The sequence below is a fragment of the Glarea lozoyensis genome, assembly GCF_000409485.1.
Source record: "Glarea lozoyensis ATCC 20868 chromosome Unknown GLAREA21, whole genome shotgun sequence".
Taxonomy (NCBI): Eukaryota; Fungi; Ascomycota; class Leotiomycetes; order Helotiales; family Helotiaceae; genus Glarea; species Glarea lozoyensis.
The window spans coordinates 252,933-265,698 of NW_007360996.1; the positions used below are offsets into that span (position 1 = coordinate 252,933).

The 12,766-nt window shown below is 45.0% G+C and overlaps 4 protein-coding genes across 4 annotated transcripts; 3 read left to right on the plus strand and 1 right to left on the minus strand.

Annotated features, from left to right (window-relative positions):
• Positions 1-225: 225 nt before the first annotated feature.
• On the plus strand, positions 226-4,234 carry GLAREA_12858 (C2H2 and C2HC zinc finger; the record flags this gene model as incomplete). Its single annotated transcript, XM_008084621.1, has 8 exons — positions 226-507; positions 689-881; positions 1,105-1,611; positions 1,779-2,360; positions 2,412-2,523; positions 2,580-2,843; positions 2,906-3,806; positions 4,178-4,234. 8 exons carry the CDS (start codon positions 226-228, stop codon positions 4,232-4,234), a joined length of 2,898 nt encoding a protein of 965 aa, XP_008082812.1.
• Positions 4,235-5,527: 1,293 nt separating this feature from the next.
• On the minus strand, positions 5,528-6,682 carry GLAREA_12859 (Protein kinase-like (PK-like); the record flags this gene model as incomplete). The annotated part of the gene is made up of 2 exons (XM_008084622.1): positions 5,528-6,468; positions 6,520-6,682. The coding sequence occupies 2 exons, from the start codon at positions 6,680-6,682 to the stop codon at positions 5,528-5,530; spliced, it is 1,104 nt and encodes a 367-aa protein (XP_008082813.1).
• A 1,132-nt stretch (positions 6,683-7,814) lies between these two features.
• On the plus strand, positions 7,815-8,228 carry GLAREA_12860 (uncharacterized protein; the record flags this gene model as incomplete). The annotated part of the gene is made up of 1 exon (XM_008084623.1): positions 7,815-8,228. The coding sequence occupies one exon, from the start codon at positions 7,815-7,817 to the stop codon at positions 8,226-8,228; it is 414 nt and encodes a 137-aa protein (XP_008082814.1).
• Positions 8,229-8,692: 464 nt separating this feature from the next.
• Positions 8,693-12,423, plus strand: GLAREA_12861 (WD40 repeat-like protein; the record flags this gene model as incomplete). The annotated part of the gene is made up of 4 exons (XM_008084624.1): positions 8,693-8,717; positions 8,857-8,950; positions 9,005-9,276; positions 9,329-12,423. The coding sequence occupies 4 exons, from the start codon at positions 8,693-8,695 to the stop codon at positions 12,421-12,423; spliced, it is 3,486 nt and encodes a 1,161-aa protein (XP_008082815.1).
• Positions 12,424-12,766: the final 343 nt, after the last annotated feature.

The window sequence follows — 12,766 nt, forward strand, 5'->3', positions numbered from 1 at the left end:
GTTGTCGTGAAACAATAATTACTGATATGTTCTTCAGCCAACAACCTGGGAGGCAAACCTCTCGGGACGTTTGGTCGCCTCTCTTAAAATTTAAACGGCAAGGTCTCGTTCACTTGAGAAAGCATCAATTGTAACATTGGAACATTGGTACTCGAAAGCTCTTGATTAATCGAAGCCTCAATTCCAAAGGCCTGTAGAGCGACTCCAACATGAACCTAGGCAAAGATGGCCAATCTTCAAAGCCCTTTCGAAGACATTCTAGTCAATTTCAAAAAGCACCTCACAACAAAAGAGTTGGAGGATTTCGAATTTGTGACTTTGAAAGATGTACAACTTGCTGTTCTCGGTATTCAGAGGGACCAGGAAAATCTAAAGACAATGATGAATATGACTCGTGTACAGTCATTCCTTGAGGCAATGACCCAGTTCGGAAAGGTTGTCGAGGTCTTTGCGAACGCTCATATCTTTGTTTGCGCCGTGTGGGGTCCGATGAAGTTCATTCTGCAGGTATGTGAACTCTATTGAATATCGGTCAACTGGAAGACTATAAAAGTTTTGTCAGACGGTTTCAGCCATAACATCTCGCAATATTAATGCTTGACCGGTTTGAAACCCTATTTGCAGTGTGAGGCTTTTCAGTCTTTTACACTTTCAGAGGTCGAAGACGTCACAACTGACAAATGGACAGAATGCGAGTACTTGGGCCAACAGTTTTGATACAATACTTGATGCATACCGCCAAATCGGCGAACATATGCCACATTTGACACAGTACGAATCCCTGTTTGGTTCCAAGCCTGAAATGGTTCGCGTTCTGGCCTTTTTGTATCAAGATATTCTCGATTTTCATTTAAAAGCGGTACGAATGTTCAGAGGCAAAAGTAAGTGTTATTTAGATGAAAGAAACCAAATGTGGGAAACTTTACCTACCAGACATACAACACATTACATGTTTACAAATCACGTCCTTCTACGAATGTTTTTCAAACCGAATGTCCGTTTTCTTGTTCAAGAAATTGTCCCTTGGACCCCTCTTAAACTACGTATAAAACGAAGAGCGACTGTCCTTTGTAGCTGTTTTTGAACATAGCTAACAAGATACAGCTGAGGTGTGGCGACACCTGTTCCGTTCCATCTGGAAAGACTTCGAAACAAAATTTAAGGGGTTACTCGACGGCTTGAAGTCACACAGGCAACTCATCGTAGAGCAAGCCGCGCTTCTACATTACGAGGAAGCCCAGAAAAAGATCCAGGCCACTCACGATCGTGTCGAGCATTATGGCCAGGCAGCGCAACTGCATTACGAAGAATCACAGAGAAGTAGTCAGAAACTCTTTTCGCATATACAGCAGTACCAAAAAGATCGGTTTGAAAGGTTAGAACGTCTAGCAAGGGAAGAAAATGAAAACGAGGGACGGAAGTATCGAGAAATATTAGATTGGTTTTGCGCCGCGCAGAGCACCACAGCTGATCATGAGAAATTCTGCACGACGAGAAAGTTTTATGCAGGAAGTTCTACTTGGATACTGAAGCATGATAAATTCCACAACTGGAAGGAAACTAGTATTCCTGTCAACTCAATGTTGTGGGTCAGCGGTATTCCTGGCGCAGGTGCGTGCACAACATTCCCTCCTGTCACTGTCTTAAAATTATTTGATATGCGCTCCGTCACAAGAGATCGACGTGCTTTATCCTCGAAGCCCCGAGAATGTTTTCAGTCGCTTAGAAATCCAATGTTTGCACGATATTTGGAGGATCGTAATTGCTAATTCGAATAGGGAAAACAATACTCGCATCATCCATTATAGAAAGTTGTCTACTAGATAATTCACGAACAACAGCGTATTTCTACTGTCGAGAAGAAGACCCAGAGAAAAATACGTCCATTTCCATATTCCGCAGTCTACTGAGCCAGCTTCTAAATCATTGTCGGGAGCTAATACCATATTGTTACGAGAAGTACCAAATGAGTGGAGAGCTCAACCTGACTTCTTCCGTTCTAGCCGAACAATTATTGAAATTGTCATTTGAGCTGATTCAGAAATCGACTATTGTTATTGATGGATTGGACGAGTGTACCTCGGATCAAAGAAAGTCGATCATGACATTCTTCACGATGATGGTAAATAAATGCGATGAAAAAGATGCAGGGAAGTTGCGCGTACTGTTTATCAGCCAGGATTTCCCGGACATTGCAAAAGGACTTCAGACGGCAGAAAATCTAAGAATCACTTCGAAAGATAATGAAAGGGATATTGAAGCTTACATCAATCACTGGTCGAAAATAATCTCAGATAAGAATAGTCTAGACGAAACACAGATGAACTTCATCTCAGAATCGACTTTCCTCCGATCTCATGGTACGTTACTTGAACTGGGGCTTGCTTTATTGATTGCTGACAACAATAAAGGCATGTTTCTTTACGCAAAATTGGTCATGGAAAACCTGCTTGCGCAAGAGACTCGAACAAATCTGTTGACAGAAATTCAGTCATATCAATTTCCAGAAGGATTAGGAGAAGCGTGAGTTTCAACTACACAATGTAATAAAATCAAGTCACGCGCTTATCATTGAATAGCTATGAGAGAATACTGGGTCGACTAGAGCGCAGCAAGAAAGCCAAGCAGTGGGAGATCGTCCGTAAGTTACTTGGCTGGATGGTTTGTGCAAAGCGGCCACTTAAATGGCGTGAAATACAAGCCGCGTTTTCCATTGATCCAGACGCACAAGAAATAGATTTCGACGGAAGACGCCTCCGAAGTAGTATCGAGGAGTACTGCGGTTCGCTAATCCAAATTCTATCAGAGGATCGAGTAGAACTTGTCCATACTACCGCCAAGATGTGAGTGATTCCAAGTCATCTTAACCAGGTTCACTGAACCACCAACACTGACCGTTTCAAAGACACATCAATAACAGTAAACACATCCGTCCGTTGGTAGTAGAATGCAATATAGCTTCATTATGTCTCCGTTATTTGACATTTGAATGTTTTGATAACGAGATAAGTCAAGATAGTTTGTCGTCCCTCGTATCAGATGGCTACCTTGCGTTTCAAGATTATGCTGCAGCCAAATGGCTTCAACACATTCGCGCTATCATTTTGAACTCATCAAATCAACCTATTCATGATCACGAGTCTCAGGCTGCTTTGCAAGAACTTGGTATGAGTTTGGAAGAATTCTGCGCTCGATACCAAGAAGATCTTACCGGGTGCGCGCTGGCAAAGGATATACAAAACGACTGCGAAGCTTTCAACGGCTGTAATTATCACAAAGATCTTTTGTATGTATGGAACCATGTCTACTTGTACGACATGCAAAATCAAGAAATCAAGAAGGAGCTAAGTCTGCCGACACTCAACAAATCCGTGCTGCGGAATCGAAAGGTCCTCGAGTCTTTACTTCCACCTTCACACGACATCATCACCTTCTACGGCGACAAACTCTTCAAATGCCCACGCCCAACATGTTTCTACTTCCATCAAGGTTTCAAAGGCCTTAAATCCCGAACACTTCACATTAACAAGCATGACCGACCCTTCAATTGCGTCTTCCCAGACTGTTCCATCGCAGAGTTCGGATTCTCATCAAACAAAGATCTAGAAAAACACCGAAAGACTTTTCATCCCGAGCATGAAGACTTGTTGAACACTTTTGCCGGAAAGCCGAAGGCAACAGCGGCGACTCCTTGGGCTTGCGAGTTGTGTGGGAAGAGATTCACAAGAGGATTTCATCAGAGGAATCATATGAGGAGTCATGCTGGTGAGAGACAATATAAGTGTAGTGAGTGCGGGAAGGCTTTTGTGAGAAATAATGATTGTAAGAGGCATGAGAAGATCCATGCTAGACGATAGAGCTGTGTAGCCAGCATACTAGAACCACCGTTACCTTCGTCACCGTTTGAAAGAAGAAAGGCCTACAATCCTAAAAAAATAGAGGAAACATTGACGCGAGGTAGGGTCTCGTTTTATTTTAAATGTGAAGAAGTCACCTCAGATATAATCACAACCTGTCGTTAAAGTATGGCGATTTAGTTTACTATACACGAGAATCTCATTTGAAATAATTCAACCAACAAAACAGAAGAAGAATAAAGTCAGTGGAACCTCAAGAGAAAATTGTACCTGTTGATTAAGTTATTAATCAGCCTTTATTACTAACAAAATGTTTACAGGAATTTGAGAAGAGTTCTCAATCCGTCAAGCAAAACAACAAGATTCGAGGTTTCTAAGGAAGTGACACGTTTGACTTGAGAATTGCGCATAAATAATTTCAACACTGAAAATAACGCCACGAGATAACATGCAACGCCAGGCTGGTGAATATACGCTTAACACAGCGTGAAGAATTGCGATATGCAACAAAACTTCAAAATAAGGGTAGGGTTGACCGTGATGAATTGACGTCGTGTAGCCGGCCGGGAGTCCAACACATCCATGGAATGGCGCGATGAGCAAACCAACAGTGCATAGCATCATGATGGCAGAGACAAATTTCTAGAGGTTTTAACATGGAAAAATACGATGTGCAGCACAAGTTGAAGAAACACGACTACTCTAAACTGCCAATACTTATTATCAATATCTCAATCATTCGCTAACTTTTGACATCAACTAGACATGGAAACAACATTGTATTACCGCATAGTAAACTGCGTTCTCATGAGGAGGTTTTCAAAATCCTATACCAGCCAAGTCCCAATCAGAGCGAGCCGTATCCGGTTAGATTCTAGCTGCGCCAATTTAAGGTTTCGTGAGTATCGTTCCTGATTTATACAATCAGCACTAAAATCCTGCAGAGTACTCAACTTGCGAAGATTTGGTGATATATAGTCAGTTTATTCAGAGACGGATATGCGCTGTAGATGGATTGAACTGGATTTCAAATGAGGAGGTCGATGTGAAATTATGTTAAATAATATATTTATGTTAACTATATATTAATCATAAAACCATCGATCTACGTATCTTCTTCAGTAGTTGCCCTAACAGCTTAGTCTTTAACAATTTTTCTGAGAGAAGAGTTTAGCAATAATTGGACGCCTGGTGAGTGTTTTTATCGCGATTAAGTGATGAGTTCATCTACATTACATGGAGATTCGAAGAATTGTTTTATTCGACGAAAGACTGGCTAAACCCTAATATCTCTAAATTCGTAACTTGGGAGTCTGATAAAGTAAAGTCCGAGTACCTTTAAAGATAATTACATTATGTCGCTAGCCATAAGAGGCTATTTTCGCCGGGTTGCTAGATTGAATCCTCGAGCAACCTATTAAGCGCAGTTTAGATACCCAGAACCAAGAATTCTCGTCACATACGACCATAGACTGAAGAGAATAGGGCATCCCGTCCGCTCTGCCAAACTCAAGCTTCAGATCGGTAGATTAGTAGTTGGGTGGGTGACCACCAGCGAATACCTACTGTTGTATGTTTTTGTTTCTTACTCTTTTGCTCCTCAACTACCTAAGTACCTATACCCAAATAGCACAATGGCACGTTCGTGTTCAACGTAACTCACAGGTAATTTACATCGTCAATCTAGTAACCAAACAATCCCGTCTCCACTCATCCCCATAATTGCCAATAGCATCGGTCGGTAGGTAACTATACCAATCACTAACGTCGTAATGGACGTATGAGTGAGCTTTGATGTATTCCCAGTATTCGGGATAGAAGCCACTCATCTCCCAGTCTATGATTCCCGTCACTTCTATGCCACCGTTATAATCAAGTCGTGCAAGAAGGTTGCCAGGATGGAGATCGCTATGTGTCATGACTGCGCGATGATTTATGGATAATCCTGAGGAAATGAGGTTTAAGTAGATGGGATTGCGCTCGCGGTTTGTGTGAACGAGGAAGGAATTGAATTCTTCCTCGTTGCTAATGGGTTTATCGGCAATTCTTAGACTTGTTCGGAGATCTTTACAGCGTGGCGGAGTACCACTGCCAAAAAGTTCAGATTGTGCGGGGATGCTCCGAAGACACTTGAAAACAGTGTCAAGCTGTCTTTGCACGCTCGTCTTTTGACTAGGTGATAGCGCGGGCCAGGGTTTCGAGAGAGGTGTGCCCGCGATATAAGACATGAAGAGGTACGTCCACCTACCCACTGAAATTGCTCCGTGGGGCTCAGGACACAAAATCTGCTTTTTGAAAGGCGAGAGATAATTTAGGGTTTGAATTTCGCGCACATCGACGTTAGGGCCACATTTGACGATGATATCTTCACTGATCTTTATGACCCAGCGAGAGTCGTGGATACCTCGATGTAGAATATCGCCTTTTCTTAAAAAAGAGAAGAATGTGGTAGAGAGCTCTTCGTGAGGCTGCTTTCCATGTGGAATTTTGAGAAGTGTTTCGATCTGAGGACTTAAGGGTATTACAATACTGAGCTCGCCAGCTGGTTCCGAGATACATGGCTCAGGAGCTTTTGCCGGCTCGATTGGTATGGAGGGCGGTGTTGCAGAGCCTTTTGGTCACAGATATTAGTATAGTCAAAGTCGATGGCTGTTCTGCCTACCTCTCAAAGCCTGCAATCGTGATGATTTATATTTCTGAAGTTGTTCGCTGAGATCGCATTCTCCGTCATCATTTAAGAGTTTCGTCAGTCTTGACAAGAAGTGATAATTGTATCTTGCGCGAGGCGTCCGGTTAGGCTCCGCCTGTGGGATGGGTGGCGGCATTTGTTCCGATTTAATGTACAGAATCTGGAGTTTTGTTCTTAAAGATATCTGCTAAGTGATTCGAAATTCTTCTCTCTTATTTCATGGATTATTAGATTCGATCATGTCAAGTTGCAACTTCAAAGAGAAGCTGTTAATATCTCTACTACGACTCGCGTTGTGTTTGATGAGGTGACTGACGTCCGAAAATTTATACAATTGACTTCGTAGCTCTATCTTTGATTTATTGTGTCGTCGATAGATGTGTTTTTTCGGCCAATGAATGAAATTCCTTTACGACTGGCTGAAACTTTTTGTGTAATCTTTGCTGCACGAGGTCTTGTTATTGGTGACTTGCGACTTAACGTTGTCTAAGATCCAATGACTTACCGGTAACAGTGGTTCTGATTAGCTCAATATCTTGTCCAATAATATAATTAGAACTTGAAATAAACACTTTGTACTTCAGGTCTGTAAGAATGTTCGCCAGTACATTCTGCACAAGAGTGGAATGATGCGTGCTGATTAGTGTCTCTTTAACCGAGAAGCCCCCTTTACAGCCGAGAGGTCTAGATCCAATGAACAGCTGAAATGTCTAAGGAAAAGCAATGTTCACTGTCGGTACCCGAAAAGAGCAATTGGCAATATGAAGCTTACTCCGTACCCCGCCATCGGGTTCGAAGCTGGATCGGTCTCTATTGACTGGCTCTGATGAGATTATCCCAAGGTCAAATGCAAAGATGCGTCTCGTATAATGATGGAAGGAGAATTGAATAGCGGCAGCGTGTAACTATCTCTCCCTTGGCTCGGTTCATATTCGCTTTACAAACACCTAATGGCGGGCACATTATCGTTATGGCCTATCGCCGCAAGAAATGGGGTGATACTTACGTCGAACACCTGAGAAACCATCTGATTTTTTGAGTTGGGCGAGACCTTGATGCAAGTAGATTTCGCGAATGAATATATATAGAAGGGGGACGACGACGCTCTCGCTTGAGGCTATTGCGACTTTTTTGAACCCGCTCATCGCCGTGCCATCCATCTTGTCCTTCCCATCCGCCGTTGCGGAATCTCGCAGATCGAAGAACTCGTCGACCAGGGGAGGACTGGACTGGTGTATCATCACCCAAGACCCTGTCATCGGCGCATCATGATTCGTTCTACAACTGAGAACATACTTGGCGCTAGGTATGCGGTCAGTCTGGACTGGTCGACAGTGATGGATTTATTGACGAGAGGCATGCAAAGAGTGATGTTGAGAGCGTTTGATATATGTAAGTTGGCATGTGTCTTTCCTGCTGAGCTTGTCCGGGATGAGGAGGGGTCCAAAGCATTCACTCTTTGCCACAAGCCATGGACTTTGGGCGTTTTGGCGCTCTTCCACCAAGATCTGGACGACGAATTGCTTCTGGAGATCTGTAACACTGAGGGTATTCTCTCTTTGGTGTACACAGATACTCGTGGAGGACAAGCTCTTTGTTGTGCCCCGGATTTGTCTCGAGCCATTTCCCGCATCATCGTCAGCGTCAAAACAAATGCGACGACTCGGACTGGCAAAGACTAGCTTTATAATGCTGGAGAAACCATTCGCCATTGATTACCCCAAGTGCGCAAGACAAAAGTCAAGTGGAATTGAGGTCAGTGCAGAAGTGTTCCTCTGTGGGTCTTGGTTGGCATCGAACATTGGCTCTCGCTTGTTGCAGAATCGCAAAACCGCAGAACCTGAGCCGTGATACCTTCAACATTCGCTTCACTTTCATCCCTCCATCTCCACCTCCACCACCACCTCCTCCCGCCACGCTCCTACTTCTCTCTGCAGCCGACGATTCCTACAACTATCGATAGTGCGAGCGCCGTAGACGGCAGAGCGCCTTCGCAGTTCGCATCCTCGACGGACGACACGGTTTCACGTCGCATATCTTCTCCAGATCCCCTCGTTCCTGTGGATAGACTGAGAGACTCGGAACAGCTCCAGCCCCAGCTCTGGCGGTGACGCTCCGAAACAAACACTCATTTGTACCACCAAACATGACCCTAATGGCCTTTGGTTATCGTGATTCAACCTTCAGCCGACCGTGCAAGAAGCTTTAGGAGCGCGTAGTGGGCGGCCTTCATCTTTCGAATCGCGAATACCTTCATCATTTTCCCCGGCACATGCGCAATCCGCCGCCATTGATACTGACTGTATAAAGCTCTTGTGCTAGCCATTGCCCTGCTTGTGCTGGCTGGCAAGGTTACCGAAAATCCAGCTTCAATGATCTGGTATCTGTTGTATCCGTTTCGCGGGTCAGTGGATGCGGAAGCTACACGGCGCCGCCAAAGTTACTAACCTTGCTGCAGGACAACAGAACCTCCAAAGCTTGACGTCAAGCATCCTCTCCGACATAACTTCACTCGATACGGTACCAATGCTGCAAAGCATCCAGTCATTACCCTCCTGATTTCGCTCGCCGTCGCATCAATTCTAATATACCCTTTTCCGTTTCTATACACGAATAATTTTACCAATGGCGCCTCGAATCTACCCCACCACGTGTGGACATCCGCGCAACCGTTCGAAGGGGGAGGTAATACAAGACCAGACGTGGTGATGCGATCGATATGGGTTCACGGTACGGTGGCGAGGGGGTGGTTGACTGATCTGTGCTTTGCTGATCGACGTAGGGAGCTATATGAAGGCATTGGATTCGGACGTGCTCAAGACCGCACTCGAGATACAGAATGAGCTTCTAGGGCCGACAACAGATTTTAATCCCCGCAGGCCTGTGGATGAACCGTTGCCGGACCCAATACCAATTGACATGACGGCCGACACGAGGGACAGATTTCACGCGATCAATGGGATGAGCAATTCGTCGTGGTTCTTTCACTCGCCGCTACAATATTGGTCCTGCGACCAGAATCGGATCGATGGGGATAAGGATATAATAAAGACCGTGAACGAGGGAGCTAAACAAGCTACCTCGGTCAATGTTACACTTCGCCATTCCATTGTCTTCAGTGGGAAGCGTTTCGAAGACCACAGGCTGGTCGCAGCAGACGCATTAGTGATCACCCTGGTCCATATGATCGATTCTCCTGTTGGGAGGCAGTGGGAGAGAAGAGGAGAAGAGATCGCACGTCGCGGCTCTGATAAATGGAAAATAATACCGCCAGACGACACGTCGGCCGCAAGCACCCTGTACGAATTTCGATTCCAGCCGCTTTCAATACAGGACGACCTGTTTCTCGTTTTGATTTACGCTGTTTTGTCGGCCTACTTTTTCATCAATCTTCTCAAGATGCGAGCCTTGAAGTCCAGACTCGGTTTGATATTTGCGGCACTGACCCAGATTGCGGTTTCGACCATGTCGAGCTTCACCATCTGTGCGATTCTCAAAATCGACTTGTCCAAGATTCCGCGGGAGTTTTATCCACTTGTCATTGCTGCGCTGGGCACGCAAAATATATGCACTCTAATCAACACTGTCATAATGACACCTTCTGATCGACCTACCGCCACCAGGATGGGGGATGCTTTAGGTCAAAATGGTCATGTCGCCCTTGCTAGTCTGGCTCAGAACATCACCATTCTATATATGCTGTCAACGGTGGTCTATCCACCCATCAGCGCGTTTGCAACCTTCGTAGCTCTTGCTCTGATTCTAGATTACTTTTATCTATTGACATTTTTCACAGCTGTACTGAGCATCGATGTTAGACGAACCGAGCTTACAGATTCCTTGAGTCGTATTCAGACGACTCGAAATGATCGAGACTCTCCTGAGCTACAACAAAGAAAGACTTGGTTTGATGCAATATTACGCGGGGAAGCTCCAGCCTCTACCCGAATAGCAGGGACAATCTTAATGATAGGATTCGTTGTTATTGCACAGTGGCATTTCTTCGAAAACGAGAGCTTGTTTGGGACTGTGCAAAGACTCCTAAAATTGATTACTTCTCAAACATCTTCGCCACGACAAAATTCCACAGCGCTTCTTTCGGTTGATATCAATCAAGCAAGAACCCCAACCGCCTGGCTACGCTTGCAAGACCACGAAACGGCACATGAAATGATTCAAGTCATCAAACCAAACGCTAACCGCATCATCTCGCGTGTTTACAACCCCGTAATATTTGTTCTTAATGGCGCGGATAGGAATGCAACAAGATTTGGGGTCAGACCGTTTTTACCAGCTGCCTATGATTTCGCAAGAAATCAATTCGGAGTATTACTTACAGTAGTGGTGTTTCTACTCGCTGCCGTTTCTTTGATTATGAACTGGCTTCTCTGGGACGAATCTCCAGATATTGATGATGTGGAGCGACCCGAAGACGATCCTTTACTTTCTGTCAAAACCTTGAGCCATGGTCATTTTCTGGATATCGTTCTCATGAAGGCTTCTAATGACGGTGTTATTGCTACTGCTGGATTGGACCGGTGTATACATGTATGGGATATTCGAAAAGGCACTTTCAGCTACATCGTTCACGATCCGGATTCCGAAATAGATCCATTCCCTGTCCTGGCCATGGCGATTGATTCGGACTCAAATTGGCTAGCTATACTTTCAGCCAAAGACAAAGTTATGCTGTGGAACATCCCAGAAAGGCGGTGGGGTCCTGTTATGGATGTCGAGATGAAGAACCGCACCCCGGCCGCTTTTCTATTTGGCTACGATAAATCAGAGCTTATTGACCCGCTACTGGTCGCTCGACATAATGGTGTCATGACAGAATTACACATGGAAGCAAACGAAAGTAAACAGATGCGCATTTGCCATAGTCCTCTCGTATGCGTTCGACCACATTTCGAGAAACCAAGTCCTCAGTATCCTCATCCTCCGCCACGGATTGTCACATCATCCAGAAAAGGTTGCGTGCATGTAGCTTCACAAATGGACGAAGGATGGGTGTCAGAAGGGCTTGAAATTCCAGAAATTCCAGACGATAAAGAGATTCGCTCTATCGTACCTCTGCCCGCCTTGAGCTCATTTCTCGCTGTGCGAGAGCATACTGTTGATCTCGTAGACATCTTTACGCACAAGGTTACACACACATTTCCAACTAAGTCAATGGCGCCAGACTCATTGCGATGTTTCCACTCGACTCGACGCCGGCCACAATGCGGATCAGTTGGGCTAGCCTCGTTAGCGCTTGCATATACATGCATTGAAACAGGATCATGCATTTTGCAGTCGTATCTTCCCCAGCGTGATGGCGATACAATATGTTTTCGAGATCCGTGGACCCCAGGAAGTAAAACTTGTTGTCTTTGGGGGGAGACGGTTGAGAAAACATTCGAAATCGAAAATCCGGGACAATGGCAAGCACTTCAAGTTGGGTACATCGTTGGTATTCGGACACGAGAGGCAGCAGTTAAGGTTACGGAAGCGATGAACGGTCACACTTCCATACCAGGCCTTCGTCACCGCGGTGGTCTTCCACGTGCCTTTTCTAAACGTGCGGACATTCACCCTGTCTCCGATGATGACGTTTGGGAGGTTTGGAGCATCAGTGCGAAAGGTGAAAAATATTCTGCTCCTCTGTCGGATGACAATTACGGTCGGGGGCATCTCCTTGTCAGCGGACTTGGACCGATTGAACGAGTCGGCAAAAGAACGATTGCGGTGGCTCTCGGTAATGTTGTGAAAATAGTCACTATTGGGAATGACAAGTTCGACGATACACGAGAAGAGGCTGATGATGCAGCTTTCGTTGGAATGGCTTCTAGTCGCAAAAAGAAAGCAGGCGCACTAGCTCGAAAGCGAACGACTTGAATAAACAGTGTCCCTTGTAATTGGAACTGGGGTTATCGACCTTCGTCGCATCCTGGCGCGCGGTTCTTGGGGATGAATATATAACGGTTCGGCGGGGGGTAATGACATGATACCCAATAAAGTCTGGTCGATACGGACTGGCGTTTACGTTCAGGAGAACGTTGTTAGAATTGTGGGATGCTTTTAGGCGTTATGAGGTTCGTCGCTTCTAGGTGACACCTTTGGCGGCTTACAAAATTTGGAGTTATTTGTGATGTTTACGCTTTAGTCGTATTTGGATGTAGCTTGTATCAAATGAGATTAAAAATTTTTAAGGCTTGCTGCTGTGGTGTGGATGATATGA